Source organism: Dermacentor albipictus, chromosome 1 (genome assembly GCF_038994185.2).
Source record: "Dermacentor albipictus isolate Rhodes 1998 colony chromosome 1, USDA_Dalb.pri_finalv2, whole genome shotgun sequence".
Lineage (NCBI taxonomy): Eukaryota > Metazoa > Arthropoda > Arachnida > Ixodida > Ixodidae > Dermacentor > Dermacentor albipictus.
Window position 1 is genome coordinate 26294358 of NC_091821.1, and position 14200 is coordinate 26308557.

General features: G+C 45.9%; 1 protein-coding gene across 1 annotated transcript; it reads left to right on the plus strand.

Moving 5' to 3' along the window:
- The first annotated feature begins 4320 nt into the window (after window positions 1-4320).
- On the plus strand, window positions 4321-11153 carry LOC135909430 (uncharacterized). Its single transcript, XM_065441386.2, has 3 exons — window positions 4321-4499; window positions 9786-10023; window positions 10878-11153. The coding sequence occupies exons 2-3, from the start codon at window positions 9814-9816 to the stop codon at window positions 11034-11036; spliced, it is 369 nt and encodes a 122-aa protein (XP_065297458.1). The 5' UTR covers window positions 4321-4499; window positions 9786-9813; the 3' UTR covers window positions 11037-11153.
- The last annotated feature ends 3047 nt before the right edge of the window (window positions 11154-14200 follow it).

Consider the following 14200-nt stretch of genomic DNA (forward strand, 5'->3'; position numbering starts at 1 on the left):
TGGCCAGATGAGGGTAAAAGAGAGAGAAGGACACACAGAAAGGCAGGGAGGTTAACCAGAGGTAGTTCCGGTTCGCTACCCTTGTACGGGAAGAAGGTGTAGGGGGATAAAAAGAAAATTAGTGGAAGGGGGAGATAGAGAGACAGAGAAAGAGAGACGAGCACAAACAAACCACGTAGACTAAAGAGCGGTAGGGGGCGGCGTTCTTAAAGTACCGATATTAAAGGTTTCGGGAATGGCGCCGAAATGATCCTATATAGGTGCCACATACAGGATCTAGATGGCTATACCGACAGCAACGGGAAGTCATTGCTAGATCCTTATGAGCAACATAACCTCATTATCGTGAATACAGGGCCTAATTAAGTGTGACGGGCAGACCACGTGGGAAGTGGGAAACCGGTTATCGACCATCGATTACTGTCTGATGACAGAAGGAATTCATGATAAGTTGAGAGAAATGGTCACTGACGAGAAAGGGTATAGCAGCGTAGGGAATGACCATAAACGCGTTTCCAAAATTGGATATGTAGTTGAGAAAGAGAGCAAGGAGCACTAAATGGCCAGTCCAAACTTGAACGCTGAGCAAATAAGCAATATAGTCAAAACAGTCCAGGAACAACTTGGCAAATGACCGAGCAAAGAGTAGGAATATACTGAGCTCCAAAGTGGAATAACGACAGAAATACGGAAAGAGGACCAACATGCTCGTTGGAAAGGAAAAAAAGAAACCGAAAAGCTGGTGCAACAAGAAGATATGAGGAGCGATTGCCGAACGACAGAAAGCATCCTGAGAGCACAGGCAGAAAAAAAAGAGCAGTTGTTGCAAGATGAAGTAGACAGAAAATGGGAAATATACTGAGAGAAAAAATCTATGGTTCAAATACTGGTTCAAGCAAAGATAAAAGGGGAAGTGAACGTTGGTTGTTCATTTGTTGTTCGAAATACGTGAGAAAAAGAAGGCCGCACCAAGAATATTTTATCGGTAATTCGGTAATTGTCGCCAACCTTTTTTAATGTTCTTTCCGTTTTTTAACAGCTGTTAATGCCTCGATCCACACCAAAGCTGCATAGACAAATCACACCCCCTACAAAAAGATTACTTAAAAAGCGGGTTAACACTCACTCAAAGCGCACGCGATGAACTGCAATGTTATCTTGGACTTTATCGTAACGCTTCTCCTTGACCGACGATAAAGGCTTTTTTTTACGTAATGTGTCGTTAACAAGACAAAGGTCTTAACCAAGCCGTGCAGAATTTACTCCGTTGATGTAACCGGGTTACTTGGTGTGTTTTATTTTCAACTTTCTTGCATCTTTGTTTTATGAGTGAGCCTTCTATGTTTACAGGTTTTCATATTTATGCATATCTTTCTTTTTTTCTATTTTTTTTTCCTTCATTTCATCTTTACCCTGTTCGTGTGGGATAGAACGGTATAAGGCACTTCGTTAGCCAAAGTTCTCCAGCTCTCAGCAAAATATTTCTCTTTCTGTCGCGTCCACAACAAGATAACCGCAACAAGGAATGGTCGCCATCGTGTCGTCATGACGAGGATGAAGAAGCGCATTTGGGAAAAGTTATTAAAAGTCTGCCTCCGCACCAAAGCTGGTTTCTGCCGTGCCTGGTCGGGAACGAGAAAGGATCGCCACATCTTCTCATGGCGCCGTTAAGTTGACATGACACCGTTAAATGTCCTTTAAAAGGAAGACGGAGAGAAGGCACCTTAACTGATATCGAACATGTGAGTTTAGTCCTCGGAAATTGACGCTCTAGCCAATTGCGCCTCGTCAAAACCAACTTAGTACAGAGCTTTGCAGCTGAAAAACTTACTGCGCGAACGTTACGTTGCATCCGGGGGACATTAAACGTATTACGCGTACCTTGAAGGCCTGTCAGTATAGAATATATGAGAGGCGTTTTACTTATACGCAAGCGAAAGCCAGAGGAAAGGTTTAACGAAAGCTGAAGATGTGAGCTCTGCACCGTGCGGGATTTGTCTCTTGAAGTTAGGTAAAAGCAGGAAAAAAAAAACGAAATTTGATAAAACTTTGATAGGAAGAATTCAGTCTAGATATAGAGGGATAATATAACTAGGACAAGTTTATTGAACATTTGAGTGATGAAGTGGAACAAAAAATAGTTGTCGGGCTTCCCGCCATGGAGGATTAGGACAAAAATGCGATCACAATATAAAGAGATCACATATTGGTTACGGTTAAATAAAGCTAATACAGTGGAACCTCCTTATAGTGAACTGACATGCAGTGAACCAACCGCTGTAGTGAGCCGAAAGGCCAGTCCATATTACACTCCCATAGGGTTCCGTGTATTTTTATATTTTACCTATATAATCAAGACGGCAATAGTGAAGAGATGGATATGCAGAGTCTTTAAAGTTAAGACAAGAATAATTTCAATAAAAACAAAACGCGTTGCTGGGTACGCAAAATCTGCTACCACAGGACACAATTGTCGTGAACACTTCGACAAAAGCATAAATGACAAGAACTCCTTAATTAACTTTGTTGTTATCCCGATTATGGTAAGTGTTTATATTTGAAACTTCAAGAAAATCATATTTGAAGACCACTTCACTTTGATTCTACTGGAGTGCCTCTGTTCCGTGACATTCAGCATCAAAGTGGACACTCAGTCACGTAATTTTGCACCGTCAAGCCGTGAGGTAAACTCAACGTTATAGGGAAAGAAAGAAAGCCAGTCTTTGCTTGTTTTCGTTCGTTTTATTAAAAATTACTGCTGAAAAATTAACTTTAAATTATAGTACGGGATTTTACGTTCCAAAACCATAATCTGAATATGAACATGCCGTAGTAAGGGACTCCGGAATAATTCGGGCCACCTGGGGTTTTCTGACGTGCAACTAAATCTAAGCACATGTGTGTTTTCGCATTTCGCCCCCATTGAACTGCGGCCGCCGTGGCCGGGACTTGATCCCGCGACCTCGTGCTTAGCAGCCCAACACCACTACGCAACAACTAACATTGAAGACCCCGCATTAAGAAGAAACTTGCCTTCTGCTATAACCGGGACAACGTGAATAGCTGTGCCATCAAAATAAAACGAAAGTAATAAAAAAACGAACGAACAATTATGACTTTCAGACTATGACGTTGTAAAGATTGATCGCACTCACCATGGTTTCAGCAGACCGTTTCAGCAACTGCGACAATTCATCCGTGCAGAGGCTGCCTTGAAGTCTTATCAGGATGATCACCATGCTTTCTCATCAGTGGTGACATCCATATGTGTAATGATAGCGTTTCAATTTTTCAAGTTTATGTTTCAATAAAGATAAACTTTCCGCTCTTTTGAAGGAGAATCAACCGACCGCTATTAGGAAAATCTTATTGTATTTTTTCCTGTCCCGACGACTTCACTATAACAAGGTTCTGCTGCGATTGAATAAAGAAAAAAAAACGCAGAAAGCATATTTGAGACGATGTTTCAGTTGCGCGTGCTAATGTAGGATAGCACGTAGTGGAATGCCGTGGAAACGAATTCAGGCCGTCGTCAATGTTCCAGGGGCTTCTCAGAGCAGCCGCTTTGCAGTGGCCGAAAAAGAGCAAACAGAACTGCCTGTAAAGTTCTGTCGCGAGGAATCTCACCAGCCAGTGTTGTATCGCACACCGAGAAAATTACTCAGTTCCCCTGTTCGACACCATAAAGCGCCATCGTTTACAACATTCATAAACAACCACACGTAAATTTGCTGAGAACACCATTAATAAAAATTACAATTATTCTGCCCCAGGTTGACGTTACTATGCTGCCTCCCGCCCGCCAACGCCTTATCGGTAGTAAATATGTATCATGTTATTTAAGAATAGCACAAAACAAAAGACAACAATTCTTTTCGTTTTCTACAGAAGGGTCTACCACATAGAAGCAGGTCCACATCAATACAAGCGGACAGAGCGAACAACTCCCGGCAGCTCCTTCGTCTGAAAGACAGATTGAGGGAGATGTATTTGCAACAGAAATGATGAGGTGCAAAGTATACATTACGCTTTCTCTCACCAGACTCATTCTTTCATAGAATTTCCACTCTCGCGTCGCTTTATTTTCTTGCGCAGTAGTAGACTTCTTAGAGGACTATATTAAATTTTTATTATCGTTACTATAACCACATGCATTAGTGCAGGATGTTACTGAACGCCGGCACGCGGTCTTGACAGGTGGGCCGACACATTCACAACGTCGTATACCGTTCATTAGAGAGTAAAATGACGGCTAAGGCCGAAGGCTCGCGGTTGCAATTTTAGCAATGCATTCACCATGGTCATCGCGGGCGTGCGCTCGTGCCTTCGAGCACGGACCGAGCTGCGCCCGTGGCCCGTGCCAGAGCCTTCATCGACGGGGCTGCGAGTACCTCGACCAGCTGCTGGCGTAGCCTCCGTGAAGAAGGCCGAGTGCGTCGTCCAACGGGGCGTAGCGGCCTCCTGCACGCGGCTTGCGCCTGCGGCTAAAAATCTTCGAGGTAAGCTGCCGAACACTTCTCATGCCAATACGGCTCAGCCTGCGCCTTCCAGCGCAAGGGGCGTTGCTCAGCAGATCTCGAGAACTTAACGAGCAAGTAGGTCGCGTGTCGAATGGCATTCAGTCTAATAATTTTACCGCGCTATTTCTTTAGCGTGTTTATCGTGTGTGCTAGTTCACACTGTCGCTCATCTAGGCGTGGGAGTCTTATCGCTGTTTTTTATGCTTTTATTTCCATTAGTTACGAATCTAATGTCCCGCCCGCATCCCGCTGGCTTAAGGCATGCAAGAAAAATTACAAATATACATTTTAGGAACTTCTTGAGTTCCTAAACTCCACTTGACCGGTGTGAGCGGACCAGTTCACATTCAATTGTAACACCGTTCGCTTTTCCAATATTAGCAGCCTTCTAACTGGTCAAACGGCTGCAAGTGTTCGCCGAAATAGTCATGTACTCCTCTGGTGGTGCAAACTGTCGTTTAAGACTACTGGGTGACCAGGGAGCCTCTGCTTTTCCATGCTCTGTGTCGGGTGCTGCATTCATGGCGCGATATATCGTCCAGTGCCAACCGCGGGCCTACGCGCATTTCGATTTGCCCCTCAGCCAAGTATAGGTCCGATGAAAGCGCTCAGTGAAGCGCACGTGAACGCCAGGTTAAGAGCAGCAGCGCTTCAAGCTTGCAGCTTCGTTCGAGGCCCAATAAATTGTTTGGATCGCAGCCATGATAACATAACGTGCTGGCGCGAATATGACCGGAGTTGGTAGTGCAGTGTCTATATGTACCATGCGTTGCGCCGCAAACGTAATTATACCAGGTGTATATTTCTTTCTTTAGATCACTGACTTTTTATTTTAAAAAATACTTGTTTGAGATAGAGAAATTGTAGTCCTTGGTTTGGATTACTCAAAGCGGCGAACATTCCTCATACGAGAAACTGAAATTGCATACTCGAATAATGAACAAAAACTCGTTAAATAACATGTTTATTAATTAATTTGCTACACATATTGGAATTTACGAAATGTAGCAGGTGAGGTTGCAAGATATTTGCCGTGAAACTTGCGGTCAAAATGCACTGTTGTTCCACTTACTACTTTAACAAACTGCCGTTTTATGCACTGAAGCACAAAAGTAATGGAACGCTCATGTATTTCGCACCACACTTTGGGAAACTGGTGTCATCCTGGAGATTCATTTCAAGTGGATACGTCTTGAAAACTCACCGGCTACAATTCGTAAATTGCAATATGCGCAGTAAAGTAAATAATAACGAAGTAGTAGTAAATTTTAAATTATTATCGATAATGGATTTTGATTTCTCGTTAAGTAATGTTCGTCTCTTTGAGTAATACAGCTCTATGACTAGAATTATGCTATCTGCCACAAGCTATTTCTAAAAATTCTATATGATATAAAGTCAAAAGACACCCATACCACTCAAGCTTTGTTATCTGTGCACAGGGATAAACCATTAAAGGGCAACTGCGACGATTTTTCGATGTCAACAGATGTCAATGAAGTTCGCTGGGTACGTTCCTCTGAACACTTCCGTCATGTCCTCCACAAAAGCAGGTTTGGGAGTTGCACAGATATTTACGAATGAATTGAATTGCCTCGAACACCCTACCTTGCCTCCTCATCAGTTACAGGCCACATTGTGTATGACGTCAGGAGTGTTCCATGCAGTGCATGCCGGGATCATGCCAACGACAGCGACGAGAGCGTCGAGGAGTCGACGATCGTGAGCTGGTTGGCGCATGCATGGCGTGAGATGTTGCTTTCGTGAGAAGTTGCGTTCCCTGTAGACGTGCAAGGGATGGGAGGCAAGTGGTGTTGCGTTGGCTGTAGGAATTTCAGCCCTCGCTATCCACACACACAGTTTGAGCCGATGCCGATCGCGTTCAGCGGAGGTTAAGCCTATATGTCACAATCGTGTAGTTCATGCATATGCTGCTGGCGGACCTGGGCGACGGACCTGAAGCCAATTAAGCCACCAGGATGAAGAAAACTCCTTATGAAGTTCAGTTTTAACCATGCGGATTTGAATTAAACCATTCCTCATTTCGTACAGTGCACATACAAAAAGCGAGAAGCGACAACACGCAGCAGTATCGACATCGGTACGTGGCAGTTTTCGACGGCAAGCTGCCCGCCTCACTAACCGGCAGTTCCCTAAATTAAATGCGAGGACGAACATAGGTATACTTTTACGTATAGTCCTGCAAACTCATTATTAAGCTTCCGAGGGGCACTGCTTGCCTCGTATCTCAAATTAGCAGCAAGCGTAGGCCCCTCGATACAGCAGCGTTAACAACCGCCTCGTCCAGCTGCCAACGGTGTCTATACTGGCATCGGCGTTTCCGCGAGAAAACTACGCGTTCTCTAAATGAACGATCACACGCGCAAAGTCCTCATCTATGTCCATTTTACGGAACATATTGCGCGCATGAAGAGAACACGAAGAATGATAAGTAGGCAGCATAACCACCCCGTACTACTCCCGTCTCCCGCTCGCTGTTTTCGAAGGTGCGCAGTCGCTCATATCAGCGCGATTCAGAGTGATGGAACGGTGCTTACATGCACAAAATCTGCCGGTTTTGATATGCTCTGACATTAATTGATGTCACCGATGAGCGGCTATAGCGTTATATCTCAAGCGAACGAGTAATGGTCGCTGTACCTGCCGATGTAAACAAATGCACTGTTCGGTGCTTTGGACTGCCAGCGGCGTTCTTGCAGGATACAGAGGCGGAAAGTCGTGCTCCACATCTTACAGTGAGCATGCGAAGCGCTTCCCTGAGTAGGGGTAAAACACCTAAAATAGCAAACAGTACGTATAAAATCAGTGGTTATGGGTGCCCTTGGTCTTCATGTTGCAGCACGATATGTAGCGCATGGGCGCTGGCTCTCGTGGTGGCGGGTCGAGTGCGAACGGCGATTCATGGCTATCGAATTCGTCAGAATGATGTGTGTCAATATTTGCCAGATCCGAATAGCTGGTGCAGCTGAGATTGTCACGCGATGATCCGGCGCGGTCACGACAGCCGTGTCGCGGCAGCCGAGCAGGTCTCGCCCGCTGGCTCTTCGCTGCCAGCGGGCGAGACCGGCATGCCTTGCGCGCCTTCCCCTGTGGGGACACTCGTGGCGTCACACGAACAAGTTCGCTCGGCCGCTTGGTCAGGTTTCGATTTCGTTTTTGCGGTTTTTTGCTTGTTTAAAATATATTTTCGAATTTGCGTAGCAATTATACTATCAGACGCGGGACAAGGGCGTCTCGGGAACCTCGATTACCTTTATATGTTCAAAACATCACCGGAGTTGCACTGTAAGCGTCAATATCTGCTATTCCTTTAGGGTCCCTTCTAGTACACCCATACTTCTGCAGCGTAAATTCTGTAACAGGGTGAAACGGTGACAGTGGTAAAGCATTCAGGGCCCGGCATTTCGACAGAGCGGTATAGTACAAAGGCATTTTTCTAGTATACGCCTTTCTTATTTAACGCTTGATGTTGAAGTTGATGTTTAGAGAAGTCTTGTCGCCGCATTTTCTAATTAATGCTGTCTTGGTTGACCCGTGACCACTCTTTCTTGGAAAGTTCCTAATACCATCAAGTGCGGGAAGAATAATGGGAACCAGGGGGCGAAATTTTTTTGTTCTTTATAACCACATCAGGCCAAAAGAGAATCAAGCCAAAGAAAGCGTCAGGGTAGTTAAATGTTCTCTTTCATTCAAATGCAGAAATAATGAGGAAAAAGAAAGCGGGTGAAAGGACAGCTGGCCGCAGATGGCAGCCGTGCGTGCGATGCTCTACCACGAGACATACCACGGCGGTGCCTATTTTCACGTGTATTCGTCTATGTGTGTGCAACTACATAGTAATGTGTATATAACTAGATACGATATACCCCGAGAGTGTTATCCAGGGCAACTCGTCGCTATGACGACAAATGGGGAACATTCTTTCAACCACAGGCATCATAGCAAGCGAACTTAGGAGCAGCCTAGTAGCATACACACAGTAAACCTATGTTATCCCGCGGCATCTAGGCAGCCAAAGGCTGCCACGCATCAGGTAACGCAGATTCTTGCCCTCTGGCATCGCAAGGTCCGCCCCTTTCAAATGAGTGCAACGTCTTGTACGTACATTATGACAAGTCTTATTCGACAGTAGAATGCGCGACCATGGAGAGCACGTTCTGCTCATTTTTGGCGATCAGCGCTTGTATAAATTTCTAGAAGCCGACGTCGGTATACGCGGCGGGACATAAAAAAAAGTCGTGTCTATTTCCAAACTATAGGTGCAAGCATCATACTCCAGGCTGAAGTAAGTGTCGCGTAGTTTTGCAGCGTCTTCCCAGGAAATGAATGCAGCAACATTTTCAAACGGAATCAATCACGGCGCTACATATTAAATTAAATTTCCACGGAAAGTATTCGGCGTGTATATAATCATATTTGCCAATGCCTCCACCCCGTTGTCAGTCTAAACACCACACGCAATAGCCGCGTCACATCAGGGAGGAGCTTTGCGCCGGTTCTCACTCTCTTGCCTGCGTAATGATGCGAACGACAATTAAAATTTGGAGTCTGGTAGCACATACACGCTAGAAGAATTATTCCAACTGATACTGTGTAGAAACACGACTGCCTCTAACTTTTCAATACAAAGATATCCACTTACCGCAGTCAACAAGAGTTTATTATTCAATTTTATTTAACTGGGCTGCTGACAGCGATAATTATCATCTAACTTTGTTTCGCCCTGGCCACAAAACTTATTTGCAGAGGTGCACGGTCTTCGCGCGCCTCCCAGTGCCTAACTTTAAGGAAGCCATAAAGCTTAATTTTGAACACCCTGTATAGTGTGTGTGTGTGTGTGTGTGTGTGTGTGTGTGTGTGTGTGTGTGTGTGTGTGTGTGTGTGTGTGTGTGTGTGTGTGTGTGTGTGTGTGTGCGCGTGCGTGTGTGTGTGTGGGTGTGTGTGTGCGTGCGCGTGCGCGCGCGTGTGTGTGTGTGTGTGTGTGTGTGTGCGCGTGCGCGTGTGCGTGCGTGCGTGTGTGTGTGTGTGTGTGTGTGTGTGTGTGTGTGTGTGTGTGTGTGTGTGTGTGTGTGTGTGTGTGTGTGTGTGTGTGTGTGTGTGTGTGTGTGTGTGTGTGTGTGCGCGCGTGTGTGTGCAAGATAGCAGCCCTTTAACTTAGACACATAAGACTTTCAGTTCGCTTCTTTCTGGACCTTTCATATATACATTTATGAAGTTTTTCTTAACATGATATTTTCTTAACAGAGAGCGGCCGCACATACGGACAGAAGCAATGTCGAACACTAGCCTCTCCCGCCACCCATCCCAAGTAAGCGTGACGGGATCCGGCAGCTCGAACTCGCGCATAGAAGTGAGCTCGGTGCAAGTGAACGAGGACGAGCAGGGCGGAAACCTGACCATCTACGGTGGAGCCCCATGCAACATCCGGACCACCATCTCGTCAGAAGGCACGAACTACCAGATCGCGGACCAGGCTGGCCAGGTGCGTGTCGGTGGATGTAGGCAAGGGCCCGTATTCGCAAACAAACGCTTGCGCTGAAACTGATAAGAGGAAGGATCAACCAATCGGGATTCGGGACATATTATTAGGGAAGTTGGCCGACCAATGGGAAAGATCACTTACGATCGAATAGATTTGTCAGTTCGGCTCCAGTTCTTTATCACCATGTCTTCACACGAGTGGCTAATCTTCGTAGTACTCATGTCGGCCAACAGGCGTCGAGATAACTTGCGCCGGATTAACAAGCATTCTACCGGCTAGTCGCGCACCCACACTGTCAAAAAACAACGGTCGTGAAGGGTCGCTTTGGTTCGAAACCGGCGGTATCGGATCAGTCGCTCACACGGTACACACGGAGGCGTATACTATCAAAGCCAGCAAAAAAAAAAAAAAAAGCGCGCGGTAGAAGAGGACGACCAATGCCCACCTTGTGGGCGTGGATCTTACTTTTTTTTCCTACTTGAAATTTAGCGAGATGCCAGCGTTGTTTCTGCGATGTCGTGAAGACCGGATTCTGGTCCAACAAGTAAACGCAGCCAGATGCTAATGTTCATGTAAACGCGACGTATACGACCACCTCCTGATGACTGTCGGTCGGGCATGAATAGTAGCTGAAGAGTAAGGGCTGCAACGGACGGGTAAAGAATGAAAGTGACAGGTCATGCTGTTTGCGATATGGTAGCGCCTTCCGCCAACTTCTCTAGTCATCACTACTGGCACATACTTAAGTTGACTTGTTTTTTCTGAAAATGCTCGTCAGGCGTGTTTTCATAAACATGGCTCTCAAAGCACTCATCTGCGTCTACTGTCGATTCACAATGGTTTTTCTTCTCCAGGTAAGGAACATCAATGTGCCGAATTCACGCCCACCGTCAGGCTTTCAAGGCAAGTACGAGAAGCGAGTGATCATCGAGAACGGCGTTGAGACCATCGAGGAGTACCAGAACGACCGGCTTGTGAGCCGTACCGTCAACGGAGTTCCACAGCAAATCTGAAGAACGGGAAGTGATGCAACTCGCAGCCCCTGGACGACGGACTTACACAACTCCGCTCTCGAACGCTCCTTGCAAATAAATTAGGCCGTCAAGATGGCGACTATAACGACGCGGTTCCATCAGCCTTTATGACTAATGTGCATCAATACTTCACTAATCCGCCCCGACTACGGGCAGCATTACTTCTGCCGTAAAACTTCCTTCCGCGTGATACGTCGTCCATGAACCTGGAAAGAATATATTAGAATTTCAGTACTTATAAAATATTCGAAGACAGATAATGACTGTCGAAAGGTTTTCTCCTCTAGTTCAAGAAGCAGTGAAAAGAGGCCAAAAAACTGGAGCTGGAGCACAGAATGAGATTCTACTTCGCATACTGCATGGAAAACCGCTGTTTTCACCTTGCCTGCATGAAGCGGATCAACTTAACCCTCCTCTAGTTAACATAATCGTGCTACTATTACATGCGCTGCGCGCTTTATAAGCAACCGTAGCTCTTTCGAGAGGATGCTAGGGCCGCTCAGCTGGTTGTCAGTCGAACAACGGCACCCAGCTCGACCTATTATGCAGTGCAGTTTGGTTTATTACCCCATGGCCAGCTGAGCTTCAGCTCTGCATTCCGAGTGGACCACTGTAGTGGAGAATTCTGCCCACTTGACCGGTGACCGGGCGTTGTTAAACTAGATACTATGAGCATCCGCAGCCATTGCAAGTAGGCGAAATATATTAGAGTCCCGTGAGAAGTTGCGAAAGGTGGACTGCAGTTTGTTTATAAGACTGCCTATAACTACTACATCTATGAAAACTTGTGGTACCAAAACAAATTTAAGCCTGTGCTTTTACGTGCCAAAATTAAGAATCAGGGCCCGTACTCATAAAACGTTCTTGCGTTAGAAGTGTTCTTGCCAGCCAATGGTGATGCAAGAAATATTATTAGCGAAGGCGATCAGCCAATGAGAAATAGCAGTTACGAACGAAAAGCTTTGGGAATTCTGCCCCTGATTATGAAGGACGACGTAGTGCAGGACTCTGGATTGATTCTCACCACATAGGGTCTGTTTATAATGCTCCCATTGCATCGTGCACGACCCTTTTTTTTTTCGCATTCCGCTCCCACCGAAATGCGGCTGCCGCAGCCGACACTCGAACCCGCAGACCTCGTGCTCAGCAGCGCAACGTCATAGCCGTCTCAACCACCGCAGTGGCCCGTCGAACTTGCGGCGCATTTCGACGCGCAGAGCGTACGCAGAATGAAATCGTGTGGCGTGAGCACGGCTTACTGCTGGGCACGCCACAATAGATCGTCTTAGAGATGGGTACTGCACACTTTCGTGTTCAGCTGTCGAAGAATTCAGTTTTCTTTAATGCGATTAACATTCAAAGGTTCACGGCTACAGTCCATGGTCAAATGGGTAGCGCGTCGGGCTGCTGCCCTAAGGGAACAGGTTTCGAAACCGACCGTCGGACCAACTTGGATCACTGAGCTTGTGGCAATGAGTGCCAGTGTGTCGCTCTTCAACGAACCTAATTGACACCGACATGGATCACTGAGGATGCGGCACTAGAAATGTGGCACTAGCTATGTTCCGCTCTTCAATCAAAAAAAGAAAAATAAATAATTATCTTTTATATTTCTACGATTCTCAGCGGGACTGAACCCTCCCACGCGCGGCCGTTACGGCTGCATGCGCCGCTAGATGAGGCAGCGCGTACAGTGGGCAGTGCGAGAAAGGAGCCCGACTGCATAGAAGTTATGGCGTTGGCCCCAATACGGTGTGTCGCTACGTTTCTTCGATACTAACCGCATTAAAGTTGACATTTATCGCGAGCTGGGTCCTGCCAGAACTTTGTTGCACCCAAAGAAACAAACAGCAGAGGGATAAGAAAGAGCTGGGATTAAAAGTGCTTGTATAATTTCATCAAAGGATTGCAAGAAGCTTGTTTTTTAGTCAGTCGAAGGCTCATATGATATGGGGCTGAAGAGAAACGAAAATCAAGTGCATTGTTCGTTGTTTTACCACCCGATCGACATTTTACTTTTCAATCATATTACCACTCGATTCGTGGCCTATCCCCCATGGTGGGTTTGTGCCCTTAATCAAAGCTTCATCATCATCATTATTACCACCCAGTTCATGGGCTATCCCGCGGGTTTATGCCAGTATACAAATAATAATCATCATCATCATAGTCAATCCTTCTCTGAGTCCAGAGCAAGACAGATGCCCTTACGGCATCTTAAACGCCATGTTGCAAGACCACCTAAGCACCCTAGAAACAAACATCATCATTGCAACAGATGCCTCACAGTGCGAGGAAAAAGCTGGCATTGGAATATTTTGTCCTGCGCTCGACTGGTCTTTTTCTTTAAGATTGCCTGATTTTGTGCCTATTTTTCTGGCCGAGTTGTTAGCAGTAATCCTAGCTTTACGTAAATTAGACCCAATGATTACAACGGCTGCTATTCTTACTGACTCCCTTTCTGTTTGCTCTTGCCTTACCGCTACTAAGGAGTCACCCATGTTAAAACTCTTCCACTTACTAGTTCCTGCCCATGTGCTATGTATTCATTTGATTTGGGTGCCTGGTCATAAAGGTTTGTTTTTTAATTAAACTGCCGATTCACTGGCACATGCATCACTAGCCGGCCCTATTCTTCCTATTCTACCAGTGACAGCACAGATCACGGCGGCAAGATTTCGGATGAGATCAATGAGATCAGCCTTATCAAACTCACATTTGACAGCTTCTCCAGAGTATAAACACCTGGCATTTCCCTGGCATAGCGATTCTTGTTATACAAAGATGCTTGAAGTCTGCCTCACCAAATTACGCTGCCGCATTCCCTCCCTAAATTTCTATTTACACAGGTCGGGTTTGGTTCCCTCTCCCCTTTGTTCTTTTTGTGAGGAGGAGGAGACGATACAGCACTATCTTCTATCTTGTCGCCGCTTTGCTGCGTTAAGAAAAAGGTGGTTGGAGATGCCATTTAGAAGAATTGGCCTGGACTTGACAGAACCTGCAATTCTTTCGTTCGGGGCGTCCACTTTGGGTTTCAGCCACAGGGATGCATGCTTCGCTGTCCAAACATTCCTTACAGAATCTAAACGAATGGCCTGCTAAATTCTATTTTTATTATTACTTTTAAATTAATTATTTCTCAT

What these genes read in the sequence shown, in the direction of transcription:
- LOC135909430 (XM_065441386.2), top strand. Translation starts at nt 9,814, where the DNA reads ATGTCGAACACTAGCCTCTCCCGCCACCCATCCCAAGTAAGCGTGACG. An exon ending in TCGCGGACCAGGCTGGCCAG is followed by an intron (nt 10,024 to 10,877) that starts GTGCGTGTCGGT and finishes TTTCTTCTCCAG; the next exon opens with GTAAGGAACATCAATGTGCC.